Source organism: Cladophialophora yegresii (assembly GCF_000585515.1).
Source record: "Cladophialophora yegresii CBS 114405 chromosome Unknown aczIN-supercont1.2, whole genome shotgun sequence".
Taxonomy (NCBI): domain Eukaryota; kingdom Fungi; phylum Ascomycota; class Eurotiomycetes; order Chaetothyriales; family Herpotrichiellaceae; genus Cladophialophora; species Cladophialophora yegresii.
Genome location: NW_006913046.1, coordinates 2,274,399 through 2,297,444, shown reverse-complemented (window position 1 = coordinate 2,297,444; position 23,046 = coordinate 2,274,399). Strand labels below are relative to the sequence as shown.

The following is a 23,046-nucleotide window of genomic DNA, read 5'->3' as shown; positions in this document are numbered from 1 at the left end:
GAGGGCATCCTAGAAGGAAGTATTTGGAAAGACGAAGAGCCTCAATTATGTCAAAAGCGACACGCGAGCCATAATATACCGTGCTAGAAGTGCGTGTAGGCCTGCATCGGTACCCCGTACGTACCCGTAATATATCGTAGATTGTTTTATACTCGTGCTCGCGCTCACACTGCAGGCAAGCGAACAAGCAAGCAAGCAATCGCGCAAGCATACAAGTCACGCCGCAAAAGATGTTTTTTGTAGTCCTGTATGCGCGTGTAGACCTCGTTCGTCCTCGCCTACGCTTCGACTCGCGCGGCAGCCAGTTTCGCATGACATGACGTCGTATCCGCAAACCAAGTCGTGGACCAAAAACTCCTGAATTCGTTGCAGAAAACACTGCTGAGGTATCGTCGGTAGTGACTGTGCCCCCCCATGCAGTAGAACCCTGTTTTTGGTGCATGTCCAACGCCTTCACACGCCCACGCCATGTCACGCCATAATTCGAGTCCTTGATCAAACCTCTGCATCGAGTAAAAGCCGTATTCGCTCAAAAAACCTTCAAACTAAAGTATAATCGCTCAGATGACCGCCCAAGTTCACATTGCAAAAAGCCACTCCACTGGTAGGGACTCCCGTGTCGCAGGTTTTTCCTCTCCTAGAATGGACCCGGGCCTAATAGTTACCCCCGGGCTTTCTCGCATAAACCACGTTCATGCGATGAATGGCGTGCACCTTTGGATTCCGTATCTCGGCCCGGACGTTCGCACACAGCACCCTAACCTCGTCGGCTGTCCATCCCAGCACATTAGTTAGCAGCCGTAAGGTCCAGTTCTCCAATCCGGTTTCGATATGTGCTCTGCACCATGAGCCCAGCTCTTTCAAGGCCGGATCTTTTGGCCAGGGCCCGATGGGCCATTTATACCGTTGCTCGGTCACGGACTCAAAGCCAGCACGAATCATATGCCCCCGCATTGATTCAAGTACCTGCAGCTCGCGATTGAGTTTGGCATGGCATTCAGGGCCGACCGCGTTCCATACAACGATCCCACCACGTGGCGGGATAGTATCATCGTCCGAGGTGAACTGTGCCGAGTACTCCGCCTGTTCGAGCCAGCCACCAGGCTTCAAGCACCGCATGCACTGTTGGTACAAGGCGGGCCAGTCTTCGATCGTGCCGTGCAAGCCACGAATGTGGATCAGGTCGAAAGTGTTTGGCTCGAATGTCCATTCGGACTCCATGTCGTCAATCTCGAAGCGTACATTCGGGGGCACCCAGGTAGGCTGGATGGGAGAGAGGTCGGTGCCTGTGACAATGGCGGAGGGGTACATGTCGGCGGCTTCTATAGCCCAGAGTCCGGTGCCAGTGCCAAGGTCAAGGATCTGTGACGGGTCCGGGCAGATGGGTGCAAGGAAGAGGCGGTTTTGGAGCGTTTTGAGGTACAGGTTATGGCCGATGTCATGGTGTTGGATCGCTTCTTCATCATTGGCGCCCCTACGATCGGGTGATCAGTCCTGTTGTAGCCCGACCGACAAGTTTTGGACAAGCGCACCAGTATTTCCCATCTTTGAAGGCATGGTATGTCCGGCCATTTTCAATGCGATAGTCTCTTATCCACGACGATATCGAGGTTGTTTCCGTCGAGCTGAACAGCTCAGTGTCAGAGAGAGTCAACAACATCACCCGAGCCTGAAACTCACGCATCATCACCATATGCCGAATCGTCGTCGGCAATACCCTGTCATCACATCTGCAGTCAGGAAACACTCCGTGGCGCAAGAACCTGTAGGGATCGCGATCGCATTTGGGCTTACAGGATCGGCAGCGATGCGACTGGAGCGTTCGCTTTGACTGTCGTCGACATCCTCCCCTTCTGGACACATGGCGAGCTTCAGGAGCTCCTGAGGAGCACACCCGCTCGCCGCCGGCCGGAGATATGTAATGTCGTGGAAGGGGGTTTGGCTATGACGAGGCCGAAGCCGACGGGGACACAATGAGTGTTCGCCCGCGTAGAGGTCGGGTGGGCAACCTTGCAAATTGGCTACTCTCAGGCAGAAGAGCAAGGGCCCGGCAACTACCGCTCTGGCCGTTGGCCGAGACTAGGGTTGCCAGTGTAATTCGTGCTTACTTCATGCCAAAGCGCCCGACGTAAAACAGACCTGCGAATGCTGGACGGTGGTCGGGCCGAACCGTTGTCTATCATAGGTAATTAGAAAATGGTGGTCAGCACGTTGAGCCTCGCAGTAGGGTTGCCTTGTTCAAGGGACGGTAAGGAAGGATGGATGGCGGCCGGACAGGGTGCGAGCATTTCAATCATATCATCCTGGCCAGGATCCTGGGAGGTCGCAGCGTCGACGTTGGGGATCTTGCGGGGCATCAAACTGGTCCGTCCTCTGCAAACTTCGACTATCCTCGCCAGAGAATGGTGGAAGCATCTTCGCCCGAAGTCGCTAGTGTTTAAAGCTGTCTGTTTTCTAGTCGACTGGCTCCCGATAAAGGCTTGGAAGGTGTCTAGTCAATCCAGACATCGCATCCATCTGTCCAGGGAGTGGTGCCTACAAGCCCGCTAGGTGGACCACGGCTTCCGGGGCGCGGAACAGCCTCTCAAGCGCAAAAGCCACATTAAGGCCTCGGCACGCGTTGCGACGTGTCAAAACCTCGGAGAGCACGGAAACCCTCGAGGCTAGAGAATTTTTCGAACATTTCGCGAAGCTTTGTGCCTTGATCGGTCGATTCAGGTGAGCCGTCCACCCTTGAGCGCCTTGTTCCGTGGTGGAGAGGAAAGCTAGCCCCGGGAGCGGATCTCTAGCCTTGTTTGAACGACGAATTGCAACTGCGGAGCTCTTTCTCAGCTCCTCACTTTTACGCAAAGACGAACCGAGCTCCTTCGACAGCTTTGCCCATCATTTCGTGCGCAACGGCCAGACTGGGGAAGGCGTGAAAGTAGTGGGGGAGGCCTTCGTAGTGGTCGAGCTTGCTTCTGACACCGCTTTGTCCGAGTCGAAAGTCCAACACCTTTCCATCATCACGGAAGCAGTCCTTCTCTGCTGTGACAATGTAGCAAGGAGGAAACTTTGAGAGATCGTCTGCGAGCCCTATGAGGTGTCGCGGGCTACCGAAGTCAATGTCGAAATGAGCTGGACCAGACTCACGTCAGTCGAGGTCGTGTGAATGAGTAGAGGATGGCCTACACCAGATGAATTTGGCAAGCTCGAGTCCGAAGACTGGAGTCCCAGCATGTCCATTCTCTTCCCAAGCTGTGTACATGTGCTTGTACTCGCCATCATACTTCCAAGATAGGGTTACAGCAAAGAGGAGGACACAGCCAGTTACGGAGGTGTGGTCACCCTCAGACATGAAGCGGTATGCTACTTGACCGGCGAGCATCGCCCCGGCTGAGCCGCCGGCCAGGACTGTCTTTGTAGGATCATCACCAAGCTCCTCGGCCTTGTTGCGGCACTGCCTCGTCTCAGTGGGAAACAGTAACTTGGTGTGGAAGCAGGCCTACCCAAGGAACAGCTTTGCTAGCAAGGCCAATGATATCGTCGAGTTTGACGTCGGGCACCTTGGGATAATTCACACTGATCACCAGACAGGGCACCTTTGCTGCGAATATGCGACAATGAGCATCCTCGGTGTCGAGATTACCTGCAATGTACCCCCCTCCTGGGAAGTAGATCATAAGCGGCAGAGGTTCGTCCGAGGCGGGCTTGTATATCCGAACATCGAGCTCTCCAATCTGGCTATCTGTCTTTTCGTCCCCTGCTGGTTGTATCAATTATAGTCGAGCCGAAGGGATGGAGAGTGTGGATGTGCCGTTTTGAACCAAACAAACGTACAGACTGTCAGCTCTTCCGGCAGCTGGGGCCATTGTTTTGCAAAAGCAGAAAATACAGCATTATAGGTAGGGACATCGACATTCCAATCGCCAGTCATGACATATCGTCCACCAGATGCGTCTTCGAGCTGTTTTTATGGTCAGCGGAGTGACCCAACCCAGCAATGGCGGGGTCAGTGGTAGCGGGGCCCATTGTCCCTTTGTAGAGACTTACCGCCAGCCATTCTGGCCGATAGCCTTCACGAGGCCAGCTCGTATTAGCTTTTGTCGTCATGACTTGCAGAAGTGTGAGGTAGGACAAGGTGGTGATAATTGACAAAGGTCCTTGACGAGAAGACGGAAACTTGAGTGGTCAGTGTGGCCGAACGCTTTTTGCTGCAGCTGCATGCAACGGCAAGTCCTCGATTAGATGAGCGCACCATCCACCCTAGCATGCAGGTCATTTTATGCCACAAGAATGCAACAGAGGCCTCGCGAGGCAGATACCAAGCAGTTTACAGCTGGGGGAGATGTGACCTCAGATGGCTTTCGAAAGATGCAGCAGGCGTATTCAAACAACGGCAGCATATCATTGCTGCACATAAACTAAGACGGCTCGCAGCCATGAAATACATCGAGAATTAAGGAAAAGAAATCACGAAGAAGAGCAAGAGCCATAGCCCCAACAGGCTGTTTATTCCAGCATACCAGGCAGGCACAAGTCACAAAAGGTTCACTTGGACCAGTCACTTCTCGGCGAGCAACAACTCTGTTAGCGGGGAGAGCAGATTCATCCACTGATCGAATGTTTGCCATAGAGGTAAGAACTCTCTAGAGATCAGAGTGCCGATGGCACCACCGGAAGAGAATTGCGAGCCTCAACCAGGAGCACTGTATGTTGATGGGTGATAGATACATGCGAAGGAGCACACGAAGCACGAGCCTTCGCGGGCCATGCGGGCTCATGCTTTCGGAGCTCTGCGTTTCTATATGAGATTTCATCCTAACGTACGAGCGTACCTTGGCTCCTTGGTACTCCGTACCTGAGCGTAGTATTTTACGGCGTACGAAGCGGCACTCTGTGCAGTCTACCTCGGTTCATCTCTGGTTCGTCTTTGGTTCATCGTTGGTTCATCTCCATCACTCGCAGTGCTCCTTCCATGGGGACACTTCTACCAGCAACAACATGGCCAACGACACTCCGAGCGCTTCTTCTGCGGCTGCGCCCTCCATAACCTCTTCGCCTGCTCCTCCCTCCGCAGCACCACTTCCAATGGAGTATCCTTTCGCAACCTCCCCAGACATCCTCCGCACGCATCAGAAAGACGCATACATCACCGGCACCATCTCGACACAGGCATCGACTATTCTCCGGGCCTTGCTGGGTGCTCGATTCGCCCACAAATACTCTGATGCCACGAACCATCTATCCGAGCTGCTTTACCTCTGCATGACAACACTCCTGGGGAACCGAACACTAGGCGAAGAATACTGCGACGTGATCCAGGTCGAGGACGACACATCGCGACTCGCCGGCCTGGGGAGGCGAGTCGGCTACATCGCAAGCGTGGTCTTCGCACCCTGGATCCTGGGGAAATCATTACCAGCCCTGAGGAGAAGACTGCGCTCCAAACTCGAGTGGAATATCGACCACGCAAAGCAGAGGCGGAAACGCCCGACCCGGGCGCTCAAAGTGCAGGAATACATCCTCAGACACCTCGACACGTTGACCTCGCCTCAACCCGTCTATGCGCTGAGTCTGGCGACATTCTACTTCACAGGCGCGTACTACCACATCTCCAAACGCCTGTTCGGCCTGCGTTACGTCTTCACCAAGCAGATCAAACCGGATGAGCAACGCGTAGGGTATGAGGTCCTGGGTGTGTTGCTCGTATTGCAGATGGCGGTCCAATCCGCGCTACATGTCCGGGAGACATTCCTCGAAACAACAGCGTCCACGGCCAGTGGGGGAGAAACGAAGGAGGAAGCATCAAGCTCAGCCATGGTCGGTCCGGGCATTGAGATGCATCTAGCGGGACCGCTGGAGACGGGCGGCAATCCTAATCAACTGCTCTCCTCGGTTCCTGTTCCGCATTTTCTCCCACCCGGCCTCAGCGCCAATACCGCAACACCCATCCTCGATTCGCCGCGGTACCATCTGGACGATGACGAAACCCTCGCCTGGATCCCCGCGGGCCAGCAGCGCAAATGCACACTCTGCCTGGAACCTTTCCGCGATCCGAGTGTGACGACGTGTGGACATGTGTTTTGCTGGACGTGCGTGCAGGACTGGGTCAAGGAGAAGGCCGAGTGTCCGCTGTGCAGGCAGAGTGTGTTGAGCCAGAAAGTCCTGCCGTTGAGAGGCTAGAGCATCTGTCACCGGGTGTGACACCGCAATGATGAATTATATACAGTGATACCCCCTGCCAAAAGCTCTCGTGATATTCTACCGTGCGCCGCTTATGTACCATCACATGCAAGACCAGTATGCGTTTTTATTCGGATGTCCCTTTCAGAACGGCCCGCCTCGTAATAGACGCACGCTCACCACTTCGCGAGTGGCCGCTTACTCCAAATTACCACCATGACCGCATAGCGCGGTATGAAGCCTCCCCTACGCCAGCGCGACACCACCTTCTTTCTTCGCAACGCGAGGTGAATCCACCTCGTCCTCTCCCTCATCGCTGATCAAGCCTTCCAGCTCGAACTCCTCCGCGTCGCGTACCTGCTGGCTCGCAGTGCTGCGATGTTTCGGTAACCTCGCGCTCCCGTTCGCTGAACCGTTGATCCCACCATTTGGGAGCACCGACATTTTGTACCCGTGGCCGGCTCCGCCACCGCTGGGGCCGGCAACGCTAAAGTGTCTGCTCGCGCTACGCGCGTGGGGGCCTCGACCGCTCGCGGCGCGGACCCCGTTCGTCTCGTCCTCGGGCCAGGCGTGGCTGGCGTAGACGTACAGTAGGATATTGACGAAGAGGTAGAGCAGAAAGGCCACGCTGTAGAGGATGAGGATGTAACTGACGTGGGTGACGTCGGCCTCGGAGAGGAGGTGCATCTGTTCCTCCGTGGCGCCCATGAAGAGGAAACCCGACGCGTAGAGAAGCTGGAAAGTGCACGGTTGGTTAGTTCAGTGTCGCGTGACGGAAGAGCAGTGGTTACAGCACTTACGAACGGAGGCAGATGCTGCCAGCTGTTGACCTCGCCCGAGCCGCGGCTGTCCTTGAGGAGGAAGCTGATCTCGATGATGCGCGCCGTACCGGCCGCCATCAGCGTATACCCGAAGACGGTGTGCACCATGGTGCTCAGAGGCAGGTCCTGCGGATGGGCGCTCATGGCCCACCCCGTCATGAGAATGACCAGGCCAGGGAGGATGTTCCGCTTGGGGCGCCCGTTCCGGCTGCGGGACAGCCACACGCCCAAAAGGCCGGCGCACCACCAGACGATGCCCATGCTTGTATGCTGCAGGTCGTTCTTGACCCAGGGGTGGCCCCAGCGGTGTTCGGTGAAGGTGTTGACGCAGCCCCACGCGGCAATGACACAGCTGTCGAAGAACTCCTGGCTCCGGCCCGTTTTGCGCAGCCACGCCTGGCCCACGAGCAGCAGGAGCGTCATGATGATGCCGTAGGCGATGAACGCGCTGCCCATGATAAAGTGTGCGAGACACTGGCCCAGGTGGTCGCCGCGGCAGTAGCCCATGGCGACGATCCCGCCGAACAGCATCTGTGTCCACGCCACGATGGGCATCGTCTTGCCCAACCAGCCGTGGACGAGGACGACTCCTCGGCGGCCTCCGCGTCCGGCTTTGCCGCCAAACACGCGGCCAACCCACCCTTTCTTCTCCTCTAGGTGTAGTTTCAGACCGACGCCGAGTCCGACCTGCACGATGAGCATGAGCACCAGACTATTGGCAAAACTCGCGTGAATGTTCGGATGTCGGAATTGTCGTCCCCTATGCATATGCCCCAGGAAGTACGCCACCGTCGCGATCACCGTGCCGACTATCTGGCAGGGAACGTGCCATCGACTCTTGACTATGCCGAGAACCATGCCGTAGGGGAAGATCATCCCAAAGGCCAGGATCATCAGCAAAATGTGCATCCATAGCCGCGAGTCAAGCGGATCCGGCGAGACCGCTTCGCCCTCGGGGATGTTATCTGTATGACCGCCGTGCGCTGAGGCAGGCGTGCTTAGGAGAAGAAGAGGGCTGGCGTACAGGAGGAGGGTCGCTTTTCGACCGAGTCGTAGGGGGCGTGGCGTGTCCATCGCAGCGACGGCGACTTTGCGGCGAAGGCAGGACCGGCGAGATTGACGTAGAGATTGACTGGGCCCGCGTTGCCAGCTATCGGTCGTTACACATGATATAGGCTCCGGGATAGAGGAAAGGCGAGCGTGGTCTGACAGATTCACGTGAGAGGAAAGTGACAATGTACACGATCTACACTTGCACCCGGACCGTTGCAACTCGCATCCCACCGAGAGTTCCGGTCGATCCTTTTCACGTGTCCCCACTTCACTTCGCATTCGCTACCAAGTGCCCAAGTACATATCGATTGCAGTCCAACCATGAACATAGAGAAATCTGAGGCGAGAGTGAGGTGTGCTCTGACTTGTCACTATATCGTTGCTACCATGTTCCTACAGTATCTAAGCCATAAGTTCATCTCGCTGGCTGGCCAGCCGCTGGCTTCTGCAGCTACAAAAGTCGTCTGTCATGTACAATTGCACGATTCTGCTATTTGACCATGCAGTGTTCCACGTCGCATATGTTCTTGCATCCAGGTTCTTGGACCTTGCACGGCTTGTCCCGCGCAGGTAGCGCATGGTGGAAACATATTCCATCTGCGAGCAGGTCTTTCGTTCGGCGCTACCTCTCTAGAGGTTATACACATCCCTTCCACGGGGATGATTGCTCTTCAATCGCTTCTGAGGCTGCATTGGTGGAGCTCGCCCGAGAGAGGTGTCCGAGACAGCATGGCCGTTGACTGATCTGGTGGCAGGATCCTCTGCACATGTTCACATCACCAATCCCAGTATCGATCGCGCAGAGATGCACCGATAATGGAACAATCACAATCACCACACGAAGGCCAGATGTCATGAAAACCAATACTATATTCTGAAAGAACTGCCCATTGTCGCTTACTGGAAGGCCCCAGGTATGTCGTTGGGCTTTCCCTTGTCCTCGTCGCTCGGCGTCACTGGTATGGAATGGAAGGTAGGATCGTTGGCTTCACGAGTCGATGTGGGCGTAATGACGTGTCCTCCTTCGTGCCTCTGTTCAGCATCTCCATTCAAGTCGATTTTATCGAATCCATCAATAGGAGGTTGTGTTTCTGAACTAGGTGATGCTACTCGCCCTGGGTTTCGTGGTGGCAACGCTGGCGGCACGCGTCTGGGAACTTCAACCACCTTCGCACGTGCCATGACTGGCACTGCTGTAGACACTTCAACATCTGAATCAACGTCTGAGAAGGAATCTTCTCGTTCGTCGTGTGGCTCATCTACAAGTTGGCTGTGTTTCTTTGGATGATGATCCTCGTGACCACGGAAGGCGTCTCTGTGAGGACTGTTCTCCTGGCTCTTCGTGTTATCGTCATCGTCGGTCTGCGTCCCACGGGTAACGCTGGCCAGACTGTGCGAGCTGTCTCTCCACGTCCGGCTCCTGATCGAACCGTCAACACTTCTTCGAGAGAAATGTGTATACACTGGGCTGGTTGGGGATGGTCTGAATTCGAATGTTTCAGCAGGCGGCCTTTGGTGCGTGCCAGCCTCTCTGATGTTTAAGCCTTCCGCTTCCAGCGCTTTCACGCCGTACGGATCCGGGTCATCCTCTGCAGGAATCCCAAAGGTAGGCCCGCCTATCACCAATCAGTCTACAGCCTTAGAGCCCATGCACGTGACTTACCTTGCTGGATAATGTCCATGTCGGATGGAGCGGGCGCGTCAGGGAGCAAGCTGTCGTCCACTTCCTCGCCCTGGGCGGCTCTCAGGGTATCTAAAAGAACTTGATACTGCTGGACTGGAGGATGCCGCACCTTGCCGTTGAGAATTTCTGTCACGCTGACCTGCTCACCATAGAATCTTGCGTTTTCGTCGGTCCTTTCGATCACCAGATTTCCTTCCAGCGCTACGCCCGCATAAAGCCCTCGACTCTTCACATATGACCATATAGGACTTTGACGTTTTGTTAGTTCCGTATCGAGGGCGCCGCCAATGCCGACAGGGCCAGCTGCCACCCCGACCTCCGTGCCTAAGGTAGTTCTGAATTTGGTGAAGGCACCTAGTGCTTCGTATGTATTGATGACCAGGACGGTGTCATAGATGTCAACTCCAGCGAGGAAACCGAACGATATGTTCTGGGTCTGGATACCACTAGGAGCGCTCCATTCTCGAGTCTCTGGATGTCTTCCGACAAGAACACCGGCGCCACCAGAGCCACCAAAAAGCCAGCCTGTTCGCATTGTTGTGAATATGGCCAAGCCGACTGCGTTCTTGATAACGCTCGCTGGAATCTTCTTCATTACTCTTTGCTTGCCTTGCGGAACACCGACAGCTGTCGCATTCCGGGTCTCCACCTTCTTGAGCTCTTTCTCCTCTATCTGGTCATAGAAGCCATCTTTACAGAAGCCACGCAAGATTCGAGCAGCCTTTTCGGATTCCTTGTCCATTGTTGTAGGCCAAAATGCCTCTGAGCCGACCTTGTTCGATAGACGATTCACCGGGGCTCCCAGCTTGTCAACCACTTTGTAGGCTTTGTTGAAGCCCGGCAGGAGCGCCTTGTTGTAGACAGTACTGGAGCCGCTCTTGGTCTTGTCCCATAATGTCGAAGTGCCCAAGGATGTCTTGGTGGAAGTAGTCGTCGTCGTGGATTGCAACACTGGCCCGTCCGTCGCCTGCGCCATGTTGAAAGATGGGTCAGATTCTAGGAGCTGACTCGACAGGGAAATGCCGCTGTCCGTTGATGCCGGCGCCGCCCACAGTGAGTCTGGGTAGGAGGGGTCAATACTCTTGTTCCTTGTGGGCGCGCAGGCCGTAGCCACATTAGCAAGGCAGATTGTCTGTCGTTTGGCCGCAAAAGGACGTGGGCTTCGAGAAAGTATTTAGGCAGGCTGTTCAGCCAGTGACCCGGTCGCAGCCGGAGAACAGAGCTGGCACGCATTGGAGATCTACACATAGGCACCCAACGTCATTGGCCTTAGGCGCCACCAGCGAGGAGAGGCATATCTTAGTCAGGACATCGGGGCCACTGCTGACTCAACTCAGACTCACCTCACGTGGCAGGTGCATGGCACCCAGCCGAGAGCTTGGATGGCTTGGGCCTTACTGTTGGTGCTGTGTGATCCGCCGGAGCGTCATATTTTGTCTCTGAACGGAGTACTGACAAGCAGCTAACAGCATGCGCACCTCGGCTGTCTGGAGCTTAGAGATAACCAGTTCGACTAATCACATGCGATGGGGATCAAGGTTCCAATGAAATATATCAAAGGTCGACTTCTACCGGCTGTCAATCTCCGGAATACAACTCCTACGGAAACCTTGCAGGACAAAATCATCTAGCAGGCAAATATCAACCTGGTAAACCTGGGAGGAAGGATGCCGCCCATTCCACCTTTGTTCGTGCTTCCAGTCCCTCCGACCTTGAGCGCCAGCTCGTCTGCTCCAGGCGGACAGGGAAGCTTCATATGCACCCAGGCTGCTCATCAAGTCTATCTTCTTTCGTTTTCTTGCCCTCCAGACAACCGCCTTGTCCCAGCTTTCAACCAGACATTTCTGCTAGCATTGGACATTATCGAGCACCGACTTCCGCGTGGTGTGGTCATCACGACTTCATCCATTAGCAAGTTCTACTCCAATGGCCTAGACTTCGAAAATGCCATCAAGGATCCAACCTTCTTCCCAAACAGTCTCTACCCACTATGGCGGCGACTCATAACTGTGAGTACCACTACATCCCAGGATCGCGGTTGTGGAAGCGATACAAAATACTTACGTGCCACAGTATCCGATGCCGACGGTCGCCCTGATGAATGGCCATGCCTTCGCAGGAGGCCTCATGACTGCAATGATGCACGACTACCGCATCATGAACCCTCACAAGGGTTTCTTGTGCCTGAACGAGCTTGACTTTGGTGCAGCTCTTCAACCTGCCATGGCAAGCGTGTTTCGAGTCAAGCTTAGCATGACGACCTTCCGAAATATGGTTCTGGAGAGCAAGAGGTTCCCAGCTTTGGAGGCTCTAAAAGAGGGCATCATTGATGGTGTTGGAGGTGTCGATGAGACCCTCAAGTTCATTGCCGAGATGAAACTAACTCAGAAGGCGCAGGGTAGATCATACGGACAGATCAAGGAAGAGTTGTACCGCGAAGTTGTCAAAGACTTGGATGAAGCGGCTGAGACTCGCGGGAAACTGGCTGCCAGGGATCTGGACCGCAGCCGTCGTGATCTAGAGGCAAGAAAGAGGGTGGACGATTATCAGGCAGTCGTCCAACGGGCAAAGCTATAATGGTCCTCTGCAATAGGCGTCTTCCTCGACCTAGACTTGACACTGGACATGTTCCGATCGAGACCCGGTTCATGTTCACCACGGAAAGTCTCACTCTCATCATACTGCCGCCCTATCAGGTGAACGAAGCCGTGAGGATTATGGCGTCTTATTATAGACTCAATTTTCGCGATACGTGCAGAGTATCCTTGTACATTACCTACAGAATACCTTGGTAGCAATCCGCGAATGATCGGATGATCGGACTCCGGAGTCATGGAGCTCTCACAGCTGTGCTGATGCCGTTTGTCCCAGGCAGCAGTGACACGAACCGGATTGATCGGGTTCAGGACGGTATACGAATACGTATGAACCTGCTTTGTCCAGGGTGTGGCGTAACCGTATAGTCTGACGAGGGGCACCTCTAGATGGATATAACAATTGCACTCGCTTTTCAAAGTCAACGCGGGGCGAAGACTCGCCTAAATTCTTGTATATTTGCCCCAAATCGGAGCATCCAACCCACATCGTGTCTTTGCTGGGCCACTTCTTCTGTCAAACATCGGGAACAGCACCATAGAGTGGCCAACACTAAGGCGCATAATGAGCACTTTGTGAACGGGTTATGCAGGTGGGACGGCCATCGGGTAGCCGGGAAGAGTAAAGGTCGCGAGACGGAGCGGGCAAAATACGATGGAGAACCCCACCAGGGCGCCTATTACTGGCTCTAGGCGGTCTACACGAGGCCGTAGGCGCGCCCATGCCGGGGCCTGTCCGCCGTCTCATTGCAATCCAACGTCCGATGGCAGCGCATCTCATAGTCACCACTTTCCACCATTCATACTTTTTGTCCCTCCTCGGGCCCGAGATTGTCTATTGCTGCCTGGTAGGCCGTGTACATACATCCCTTCATTGACGCATCACTCGTCCAGTCTCTACGTTTGCATCCTTTCGCCTATTGTTCTGCACGACAGTAGTACAGTCCCTCAGCCTCTGAGATCCTTCAAACCGCGCTTCATAGCATCAATCTACGCTTATTTTCCGAAGGTGCTGTTTGGACTTTCAGCTCGACCATGCGGCGCTGAGTTACGTTGCTTGGACCCTGTACCCGTATCTCTGGCGGTCTGAGCAGGTACTATCATGAATCCCGCTGGCCAGGGCGACTTGCCCGCCGCTGCGACTGCCATTGAACAGAATTTGGAAGAGAAGGAGAGGGCAGAATTGGGAATTGTCACAGACCGGCAACAGCATACAGACCCGCTCACAGAGAAACCTCCCGTGACGCCCGTCTCCCCAAACCCGAAGTCCCCGACTTCTGCAATATCGCCTACCTCGCCCGTATCGCAGTCTTCCGATTCAGACACTCGCCCAGACCTCACCAAATATGACTCCAAGATCGTGCAAGTACGGGATATACCAGAAGGTGATGCCGCACTGGCTCACTTGCCTGACCATGAGAAGAGCGTCATAAAAAAGCAGTTGGATGTCCCGGACGTCAAGGTCACATACTGGACGTTATATCGCTACGCGACAAGGTGGGACAAGGTCTTCATTGCAATAGCCTGCATCACGGCTATTGGAGCGGGAGCTGTCCTGCCGCTGATGACGGTCGTGTTTGGCAATCTTTCGGGCAACTTCAGTGGCTTCGCTCAAGGACAACAGGACATCTTGCGAAGCTTCAGTTCCACCGTGAATCGATATGTGCTTTACTTCGTTTATCTGGCGATTGGAGAGTTCTTCTTGGTATACATCTCAACTGTCCTCTTCATTTACACCGGCGAGCACATCACCTCGAAAGTCCGCGAGCAATATCTCTTCGCAGTCTTGAGGCAAAACATTGCTTACTTTGACGTGAGTGCGCCAGCTTCTCCGCTTGGCCAGGCTAACTCTGTATATAGCATGTCGGAGCCGGAGAAGTCACGACCCGTATCACGGCAGACACGAACATCATCCAGGAGGCTATCAGCGAGAAGGTTGGTTTGACACTGACTGGCGTGGCCGCCTTCTTCTCGGCATTCATCATTGGTTTCATACGATTTTGGAAACTCACATTAATATGTTTCGCAACTGTCGTCGCCATCGTCTTCGTCATGGGGTCTGGTGGTAGGAAAATGGCCGGATGGAACAAAAAATCGCTGGCCGCATACGCAGTTGGCGGCTCCGTGGCGGAAGAAGTCCTGGCTTCAATTCGCAATGCAGTGGCATTCGGCACACAAGACAAGCTGGCGAGGCAATACAACGTCCACCTCCTTGAGGCTCGTCGCTGGGGTATCCGTAGCAAGGGTGCTCTTGCCTGCATGATTGGAGCCTTGCTTTGTCTCCTCTTCTTGAACTACGGCCTGGCCTTCTGGATGGGGTCGCGATTCTACGTCGGCGGTGAAACGAACCTGGCGCATATCTTGACAATCATTCTGGCCGTTATGATCGGCGCCTTCTCCTTTGGCAATGTTGGTCCGCATATGCAACACTTTGCAGCTGGCGTGGGTGCAGCATCCAAGATCTACTCAATAATCGACCGATCGTCGCCCGTGGACCCCCTGTCTGAAAAAGGCGAGAGGTTGGACCGAGTCGAGGGCACGCTTGAGCTACGAAACATCAAGCACATATATCCTTCTCGACCCGAGGTTGTGGTTATGGAGGACGTCAGTCTGTTGATTCCCGCAGGCAAAACAACTGCTCTTGTGGGCGCCTCTGGATCAGGAAAGTCCACCATCGTTGGCTTGGTTGAGCGGTTCTACGACCCAGTCGGCGGCGCGGTCCTTCTCGATGGGCACGACATCAGCACGCTCAACCTCCACTGGCTACGACAACAAATCGCGCTCGTCCAGCAGGAACCCATCCTCTTCAGTCAAACCATTCGGGAGAACATCAAGAACGGCCTAGTTGGTTCAAAGTACGAGAACGAGACTGAGGAACAGCAGACCCAGCGTATCATCGAGGCGGCGAAGAAATCGAACGCTCACGATTTCATTACGTCGCTTCCTGACGGCTATGACACCCATGTTGGTGAGCGTGGTTTCTTGCTGTCCGGAGGTCAGAAACAACGTGTTGCAATTGCCCGCGCTATAGTCTCCGACCCGAAAATCCTTTTACTAGACGAAGCTACATCCGCGCTCGATACAAAGTCTGAAGGGGTGGTGCAACATGCACTGGAGGCGGCCTCGGTCGGCAGGACCACGATTGTCATTGCTCATCGACTATCCACCATCAAGACAGCAGACAACATCGTGGTAATGCAGCAGGGGCGGATTGTCGAACAGGGCACTCATGACGAACTCCTTGAGCGCAAGCAAGCCTATTTCAATCTGGTCTCTGCTCAACGCATTGGAAATAAAGAGGACGACGAGTCCGAAGACTCGACCGAGGCCAGCGAACCTGAACTGGCTCGAATCCAATCAACGAAGTCCGGTGGCAGTGCTGCCATGGTGGATCCCGACGACGAGAAGCTTGCACTGGGCAGAACTAGAAGCGGGAAATCTGTGTCGTCCAATATTCTTGCCGACAAAAAGCCACAGAAGGAGGCCAAGTACTCTCTCTGGACCATCATCAAGTTCATCGCAGGCTTTAACGCTCAAGAATGGTGGATTCTGTGCATCGGCTTCGTCTTCACCGCAATCTCGGGAGCCGCTCAACCCGTTCAAGGTGTCTTCTTCGCGAAGTGCATCATCGCACTGTCACGACCGCCGGATGTTTTCCGACATCAGATCCGCTCCGACATCAACTTTTGGTCGCTGATGTATCTGATGCTGGCCTTCGTGACCCTGCTTGCGATGTGTACCCAGGGCATTGCCTTTGCCTATTGCAGCGAGCGGTTGATTCAAAGGGCCAGAGATGGTGCATTCCGGCGGTTTTTGAGGCAGGACATATCCTTCTTCGACGAGGACCAAAACTCGACAGGTGCTCTTACATCTTTCCTGTCGACCGAGACAACGCATTTGGCGTCGATATCCGGGGCAACACTCGGGACACTGATCAGTAAGTTGCCATTAATCTCGCGATAGCGGCGTGCGCTGACGGGCATAAACAGGCTGTTCGTCCACCCTGATCGTCGCGATCGTGGTGGCACTCGCCATTGGCTGGAAGCTCGCTCTTGTCTGCATGGCCGCGTTGCCCGTCATTCTCGGCACGGGCTTCTTGAGGTTCTGGGTCCTTGCGAAGTTCTCAGCAGAAAACGCGAAACATTACGAGAAGTCAGCAGGCTATGCGTGTGAGCATACAAATGCTATCCGGACAGTCGCTTCGTTGACCACCGAACGCGAGATCTACGCCGAATACAAACGCCAGCTGCGAGCTCAGTTGCCTGTCTCCCTGAAGTCCAATCTGAAGAATTCGTCACTATACGCAGCGTCGCAATCCGGTATGTTCCTGGCGTTTGCCCTCGGCTTCTGGTACGGTGCCCAGCTCCTGGCTCGTGGAGAATACACACTGTTCCAGTTCTTCCTCGTCTTTAACGAGATCATCTTTGGTGCTCAATCTGCCGGCACCGTGTTCTCCTTCGCTGGAGACATGTCGAAAGCGAAGAACTCTGCGGCGGCTTTGAAGAAGCTGTACGATCGCCAGCCAACTATCGACCCCTGGTCAGACGATGGCGTGACACTTGACCATGTTGAAGGCACTATTGAATTCAGAGATGTCCATTTCCGATACCCTACTCGGCCGGATGTCCCAGTCCTTCGTGGACTCAATCTGACCGTCAAGCCAGGGCAATATATTGCTCTTGTTGGTCCGTCTGGCTGTGGCAAGTCGACCACGATTGCGATGCTGGAGCGCTTCTATGACCCTCTTGCCGGAGGTGTCTACATCGATGGCAAAGAGATTTCTAGCCTGAACCTCAACGACTACCGATCTCATCTGGCGCTCGTATCCCAAGAGCCGACCTTGTACCAAGGCACTATCAAAGACAATGTCCTTCTCGGTGCTGACAGAGGCGAAGTCAGTGACGAGCAGATAATCCGGGCTTGCAAAGACGCCAACATCTACGACTTCATTATGTCTCTGCCAGACGGCTTCGCCACGGACGTCGGCAACAAAGCTGCCTTACTCTCTGGTGGCCAGAAGCAGCGTATCGCGATTGCGAGAGCCCTCATCCGTGACCCCAAAGTCTTACTGCTTGACGAAGCCACTTCTGCACTGGACTCGGAGTCTGAGAAAGTCGTGCAAGCAGCCCTCGACGTCGCTGCCAAAGGCCGCACGACCATTGCGGTTGCCCACCGACTCAGCACCATTCAGAAGGCGGACATCATTTATGTCTTCGACAAGGGTGTGATTGCCGAAAAAGGCACTCACCACGAGTTGATGGCGCTCAGAGGAAGATACCGAGAATTGGTCAGCCTCCAGAGTCTGGAGAAGCAGCGGTAACGCAGTCCGCAGGTGGGGAGCCGTGTATTCTTGCTTTATCGATTTGATTGGGATATCTGGTGCACAGCAAGCGTTTCGGTGGGATCTTTCTGGGAATCCACAGTGGTTGAGCACTGTCGGCTGTGCATATTATTCTTATTGGATATACAGCTCATTCTTAGACGGTGGAAAGAGCTCATGGCTGGCTCTGTCTGGGTCGGGGATAGACATGATCCAGCCTAGAGCTGGACTAGGGCCAATAGGAGGTCGAGCAAGGGTCAAGGGAAGCCACGGTCTGGGTTAGATTTCAACAGACCAGCGCTCGCTTTGAACGGTGCTGGGGCAAAACCAGCTCGATGATCCGCTCAAATATAATCCTGGGCATGCTTTGCTGGGGTCCTTGTGCTTTTATCCAAGCTCGCCTCATTTGGGGCCAGGTTGCGTCGAACCTACGCCTCGCCATCGTGTCCTTAGGCTGCATCTAAGTGCGAAGAGCCAGGAACGCCTTTACGGGAAGTCTTTTTATGCTGTTGCTCTCATGGTCTTGTCATGGCCACGTTCGTCATGTACTCCTTCCACATTCGTGGTGCGTGCATGCTATCTGTGTCTTTTATTTGTGTCCCTCATTACAATACCTTCGCCGCAAGTAGAGAGATAATCTCACGACGCAAACCCCGAATTCACGATTTCCTCTGAGATCATCCTTGATCAAGTCGTCCCCTCTCCGCCGCTTGTTTCACCTCGGTTCCGATAACTCGACTCAACTCGATTTCATTGGACAGTCCCCCAAACCCCCATGTGCTGCTGACGCGGACAGATCGATTGCTGGCTTAAAGACTGAATGTTCATGCCTGTCTCCGACGGACCTATAACTTGCTCTTGCTCTCGGTACCTGCACAACAATCCTCGACCACGGCCTTTTCTTTGCCCACGACCAACTCCTGCGTAGGCTGCCGATGCGCCTCGGCGACCAGCGTACTCTTGTTAAAGACCTGCTCGCTGGGTGGGACGTCGATGGCCGGGTTCCGGTCGAAAAAGTTGACGGGCTTGAGGCTCACCTTGAGGATCTCGCAGGGCATGACGGGAAAATCCTCGATGCGGGGCACATGGTTGATGCCGAACTGGATCCAGACGACAATGTCCGTGTCGACGACGCTGTCCCCGCGGCTCGCCCAGCTGCGCACGCCCGTGCCGCCGCGCGACTGGTTCGTGTACCACCCGCCGGCGTAGAGTTCGCGGTCCGCGTGCGTGGTCACGTAGATGTTGTGGTCCGCGAACTCGGCGCGCTTCCAGTTGAACGACTCCGGGCGGGCCAGCATCTTCTGGAACGGCGGCACGTGGATCTTGTAGGCGACGGGCTTGCCGTTGATTGGGTTCTTGACGGCCGCGTTCTGGATCTTGAACACGCGGTTCGCGTCGGTGTTGAGGTCGAGCCCACTTGCCACTGGCACGACGGTCTCGGACACTTCGTACCCGACCGCGTGCGGGTTCCAGTCCGGCGTGACGGGGATGGCGTGCGCCTCGTCGTAGACCAGTCGGTTGGCGTGGCCTTCGAGCATCGGGTCCACGCGCAGCGAGAAGATGTGCTGGTGGTGCACGGCCAGGACGCCCGGGTGGACGACGGTGCCGAACGGCACGCCCACGGTGTCGAGCTCGTGGTCGATCGGCTGCGTGGACAAGATCCCCGTGGCGCGCACCTCGTAGATCAGCTCGCCGGCCTGGTTGAACATGAAGGCCAAAATGTACTCGTAGTTGCTGACCGTGATGATGCTCTGCAGGACGAGCTCGCGGTTGCGCACCACGGCGGCCCGCCCCGTGCGGTAGTTTGTGTGCTTCCACCCGATCCCGCCGTCCTGCTCGTGCACGCACACGCAGTTTTCCAGCGGCGTCGGCGTGCCTTTGTCGTCTGTGATGACCGCGCTGAGGTACTGGATGTGGCCCAGGCAGTCGCACCCGAGCTGCAGGTTGTTGGCCATGGCGCCCGCGCCCGCGTCCCCCAGGTCGTAGGCCGACTTTTTGTGGAACGGGTGCCGCGGGTCCGCGTAGGGGATGTTCATGTCCGACAGCGAGAGGCGGTAGAAGAGGGGCCGTCCGTCGTACCGCACGTCGTACAGCACCATGCCCTCGCGCTGGTTGTAGCCCACGCGGAGCGTCCACTTCTGCCACGCGAGCAGGTGGCCCGTCTCGCCTGTGGGTGTGAGGCTGAAACTGGCTCCTTCGGGCTGGACCACGTTCAGCGGCTTCACGTCCGTCCGCAACGTTTGGTACTCGTGCACGTACTCGTTCGCGGGTTTGGGCTGCCACGGTCGCGGCTCGTGGATCGTATTGTCCGCCCCCGTGGGGAGATAATCGATCCGAATCACCTTGTACTCGTTGCACTCGACGACGGGCGAAATGGGCAGCGGGAAGGCGTAGTGGTTCGAGTCGAGTTCCGACGCGTTCTGCGGGTCCCGCATGTACAGGAACACCTGGTACATGCGCTCGTCGTCGTTGACGCCGTCGGAGCCTGGACACCGAGAAAAGTATGAGTACGGGCTGTGGTCCGGGGATGCTTTCCAGTCGGGAATCAAGACTCACCGTAAATCCAGGGGTCCGCGCAGACCGCCGCCCCTTCAGGCAGCTGCAACTTCTTGATCGCCTCCTTGACCTTTTCGTCTTCCAGGGCGTTCTTCTCCACCTGCAGGATTTCATCGTAGTCGCCGTTGCCGTGCATGTTAGGTCCAAGCCGGACATTGCTCTCGACGGAGCGGGATGAGAGATTCACGACGGCTTCGTGGAAGCGGTCCTAGAACATGAGAGTCAGCTTGGGTCGGGGGAAAAGCAAGGACAAATCATCGTGATCAGGTTGTCGCTCTGCTGACATGGTACACAAAGATGGGTGCTTGCCAATTCCGCACAGAGACATTCCAGAACCACCCGAGGACAAAGTCAAGTGTAGCATAAGACGTTCCCATAAACTCCCCGGAACGAAATCAAGTGTAGTCAGAGCTGATCCCATGACTCCGAAAACAAACTTGAATGTAGCGCAGAGATGATCCGATAGCTCCCCAGAACAAAGCCAAATGTAAAGCAGAGATGATCTAATCACTTCCAGAACAAGATCAAGTGTAGTCGGGAGACACTGGCCGGCGTCCCCTAAACAAAGCGAAATGCACCTGAAATGTACTGGGAAGTGATACTATACGATAGGAGGCACGCAAGCACTCACCGTGTTCCGAATATAATACGAAACAAACGCCTTCCTCGGGATACTGGGCAACGCGTGGCTGCCACTGGAATGCTCGGCCTCGAGATACGGAACCATGGACTTCTTGGCCGGCTCGTCCAGCGTGATGACCTTGAACCGCAGATCCACGCTCGCGGGCCATACGGAGCGCACGATCTCGGCGGTGGTGGAAATCTCCGACGCGCTCAACGGGCATAGTGGATGGGCGACGGGGTGTGTGGCGTGGGTGGATGAGGGGTGGGAGGAGGAGGAGAAGTCCTGGGTCTGAGCCTGCGTTGCCATGGTGGACGGCGGATGTGGACACACAAGTGCGAAATGAGAGTCAGAGAGAAAATCTGTTGGAGAGAAGTAAAAAAGAGGACAAGAAACCACGGATTGCGGATGGAGTGATCCTGATATCTATCTATGTAAGTAATTACTGTAGCTACCCATGTGGTCCGGTTCGTGTATGCACTGCACGCAGGGACCACGCTTATCAGGGGTGGAAATGTTCCGTACAGTAATTATCTGACTCTCCTCCGCGCTCGTCGCCCAATCAGCAATGATTCCGCGGGGATGGAGAAACACGAAGACTCTCCACGGCTCGAGCGACAAGCACTACTGTCCACTGTCCACTGTCGACAATGGGTGGCCCGTCACCCGTTGATCCAGGTTTCCGTCCATTTGCCACGACAGCGGGACCTACCACGTACAAGGCCCAAACAGGAAAGAGAGATGGCGGAAGCCATTGCGATCCCTCTCGGCGGTCTGCTGTCGCTCGAGGTTGAAATAGCAAAGAAGGCGATTAACCGCAGCAGGCAAATACAGCCGAACAGCCAGTCAGGATGAATCTCTGATGCCGCCAAACTCCGTTGACGGTCGACAGTCTTACATGCCTCACATGCCTTATCCGAAACGCACGCCTTGGTACGCAGCACATCTTTGTTGTTCTCGTGGTGTCGATTACTTGTCCACGCCTTGATAGCACGCCTTGATATCCCCGTCCGGTCGATTACTTGTCCAGACCCTTGGTCCGGTAGGTCGTCGTTGTGAGCTCGCAAGTCCAGCTTAAGAGCCGCTGCGCTTGCCCGGTAGCCGGATCAGGTATTTGGGTCTCGACTCCTGCGCCTCGCCGATACTACTACTCCACGCCTCCTTAATGGTCTGCTTGGACTTCTCCTCGTCGAAGTGGAACTTGGACCCAACCTGGAACCATCCGTTCCCCAGGTCAAACGCCTCTGCCAGTCCGATGGCGTAGCGCGGCCATCCAGGTGGCGCCACCTTGATGCAGTCGAGCTGTTCGATCAGTTCCTCGAGGGGCATCGAGTACGCGGCCGTCATGACGCGGAACGGCTCGCACGCGTGGGGCGGGATGTAGAACTGGTTGCTGGCGTTGACCGTGTACTTGTCAATGACGTTGTAGGTGAACAGGTGGAACGTGGCGTTGTTCTTGGAGACCACGTGGCCATGGCCGCCGCTGTCCTTGACCACGACCAAGTTGTCCTTGACGCGGTTTCCGCTGACGGGTGGTTCGGGGGGTTGAGTGGCAGCCTGAGCGACTGCGCCTGGGACGGTGGGCGGAGGAGGCGGTGGCGGTGGCGGGTAACCATACCAGCCTGGCGCAGCGGGAGGAGGTGGTGGTGCTGCTGGACGTCCTGCGCCGTTGGGTACGCAAATAGCGCCCGGGAAGCCAGGGCCTGGCGGGATCATGAACGGGCCAGGCTGAGGTGGCGCAGGAGGGCCGAATGGTGGAATCATAGAGTAGGGCGGCGGAGCGCCTGGACCTGAGTTGGCTGGTGCAGATGGCGGCGCACCCTTGTTCGGTGGCCCACCGTCACGAGTCATGTAGTGGTAGACGGTTTTGCCCATAAGGCCTGGTGCTGGAGCTGGAGCTGGCATGGCAAAGTACTGTGGTGGGAGACAGGCCATAGTCGAGGGCTCGAGGAGAGATTGCCTTTGAACAAGGAGGAACAAACTGATTTGCCACGGGTGACCAAGGTTTTGATTGCTGAGGAGCGGCACTGAGGATCAAAGGCACTGATCTGATGCTGAGAAGCTTGCCACTGGTGGTCTGCCGACTTGCTTGGTGGGAAACCCGCAAAGAAGATGGGTGAGGCATGGCTAGTTATAGTCGTGAACCATGGCCCTTCTGCTGCTGTTGCTGCTGCTGACACTGACTGCCGTTCGTCGCGGTGACGCTGTGACTGTGAGTACTGCCCATCATG

The 23,046-nt window shown here is 55.5% G+C and overlaps 9 protein-coding genes across 9 annotated transcripts; 3 read left to right on the top strand and 6 right to left on the bottom strand.

Moving 5' to 3' along the window:
* Positions 1-654: 654 nt before the first annotated feature.
* On the bottom strand, positions 655-1,863 carry A1O7_02755 (uncharacterized protein; the record flags this gene model as incomplete). The annotated part of the gene is made up of 4 exons (XM_007756785.1): positions 655-1,474; positions 1,533-1,625; positions 1,681-1,718; positions 1,795-1,863. 4 exons carry the CDS (start codon positions 1,861-1,863, stop codon positions 655-657), a joined length of 1,020 nt encoding a protein of 339 aa, XP_007754975.1.
* Positions 1,864-2,842: 979 nt separating this feature from the next.
* On the bottom strand, positions 2,843-4,092 carry A1O7_02754 (uncharacterized protein; the record flags this gene model as incomplete). Its single annotated transcript, XM_007756784.1, has 5 exons — positions 2,843-3,117; positions 3,172-3,439; positions 3,489-3,742; positions 3,820-3,946; positions 4,033-4,092. The coding sequence occupies 5 exons, from the start codon at positions 4,090-4,092 to the stop codon at positions 2,843-2,845; spliced, it is 984 nt and encodes a 327-aa protein (XP_007754974.1).
* Positions 4,093-4,983: 891 nt separating this feature from the next.
* Positions 4,984-6,165, top strand: A1O7_02753 (uncharacterized protein; the record flags this gene model as incomplete). The annotated part of the gene is made up of 1 exon (XM_007756783.1): positions 4,984-6,165. The coding sequence occupies one exon, from the start codon at positions 4,984-4,986 to the stop codon at positions 6,163-6,165; it is 1,182 nt and encodes a 393-aa protein (XP_007754973.1).
* A 246-nt stretch (positions 6,166-6,411) lies between these two features.
* Positions 6,412-8,060, bottom strand: A1O7_02752 (uncharacterized protein; the record flags this gene model as incomplete). The annotated part of the gene is made up of 2 exons (XM_007756782.1): positions 6,412-6,900; positions 6,966-8,060. The coding sequence occupies 2 exons, from the start codon at positions 8,058-8,060 to the stop codon at positions 6,412-6,414; spliced, it is 1,584 nt and encodes a 527-aa protein (XP_007754972.1).
* An 876-nt stretch (positions 8,061-8,936) lies between these two features.
* A1O7_02751 (uncharacterized protein) lies at positions 8,937-10,699 on the bottom strand (the record flags this gene model as incomplete). Its single annotated transcript, XM_007756781.1, has 2 exons — positions 8,937-9,655; positions 9,703-10,699. 2 exons carry the CDS (start codon positions 10,697-10,699, stop codon positions 8,937-8,939), a joined length of 1,716 nt encoding a protein of 571 aa, XP_007754971.1.
* Positions 10,700-11,390: 691 nt separating this feature from the next.
* Positions 11,391-12,300, top strand: A1O7_02750 (uncharacterized protein; the record flags this gene model as incomplete). Its single annotated transcript, XM_007756780.1, has 2 exons — positions 11,391-11,732; positions 11,797-12,300. 2 exons carry the CDS (start codon positions 11,391-11,393, stop codon positions 12,298-12,300), a joined length of 846 nt encoding a protein of 281 aa, XP_007754970.1.
* A 1,119-nt stretch (positions 12,301-13,419) lies between these two features.
* On the top strand, positions 13,420-17,637 carry A1O7_02749 (ATP-binding cassette, subfamily B (MDR/TAP), member 1; the record flags this gene model as incomplete). Its single annotated transcript, XM_007756779.1, has 3 exons — positions 13,420-14,130; positions 14,178-16,254; positions 16,307-17,637. The coding sequence occupies 3 exons, from the start codon at positions 13,420-13,422 to the stop codon at positions 17,635-17,637; spliced, it is 4,119 nt and encodes a 1,372-aa protein (XP_007754969.1).
* Positions 17,638-18,482: 845 nt separating this feature from the next.
* On the bottom strand, positions 18,483-21,124 carry A1O7_02748 (primary-amine oxidase; the record flags this gene model as incomplete). The annotated part of the gene is made up of 3 exons (XM_007756778.1): positions 18,483-20,122; positions 20,194-20,401; positions 20,825-21,124. 3 exons carry the CDS (start codon positions 21,122-21,124, stop codon positions 18,483-18,485), a joined length of 2,148 nt encoding a protein of 715 aa, XP_007754968.1.
* A 765-nt stretch (positions 21,125-21,889) lies between these two features.
* On the bottom strand, positions 21,890-22,750 carry A1O7_02747 (uncharacterized protein; the record flags this gene model as incomplete). The annotated part of the gene is made up of 1 exon (XM_007756777.1): positions 21,890-22,750. One exon carries the CDS (start codon positions 22,748-22,750, stop codon positions 21,890-21,892), a length of 861 nt encoding a protein of 286 aa, XP_007754967.1.
* Between the last annotated feature and the right edge of the window lie 296 nt (positions 22,751-23,046).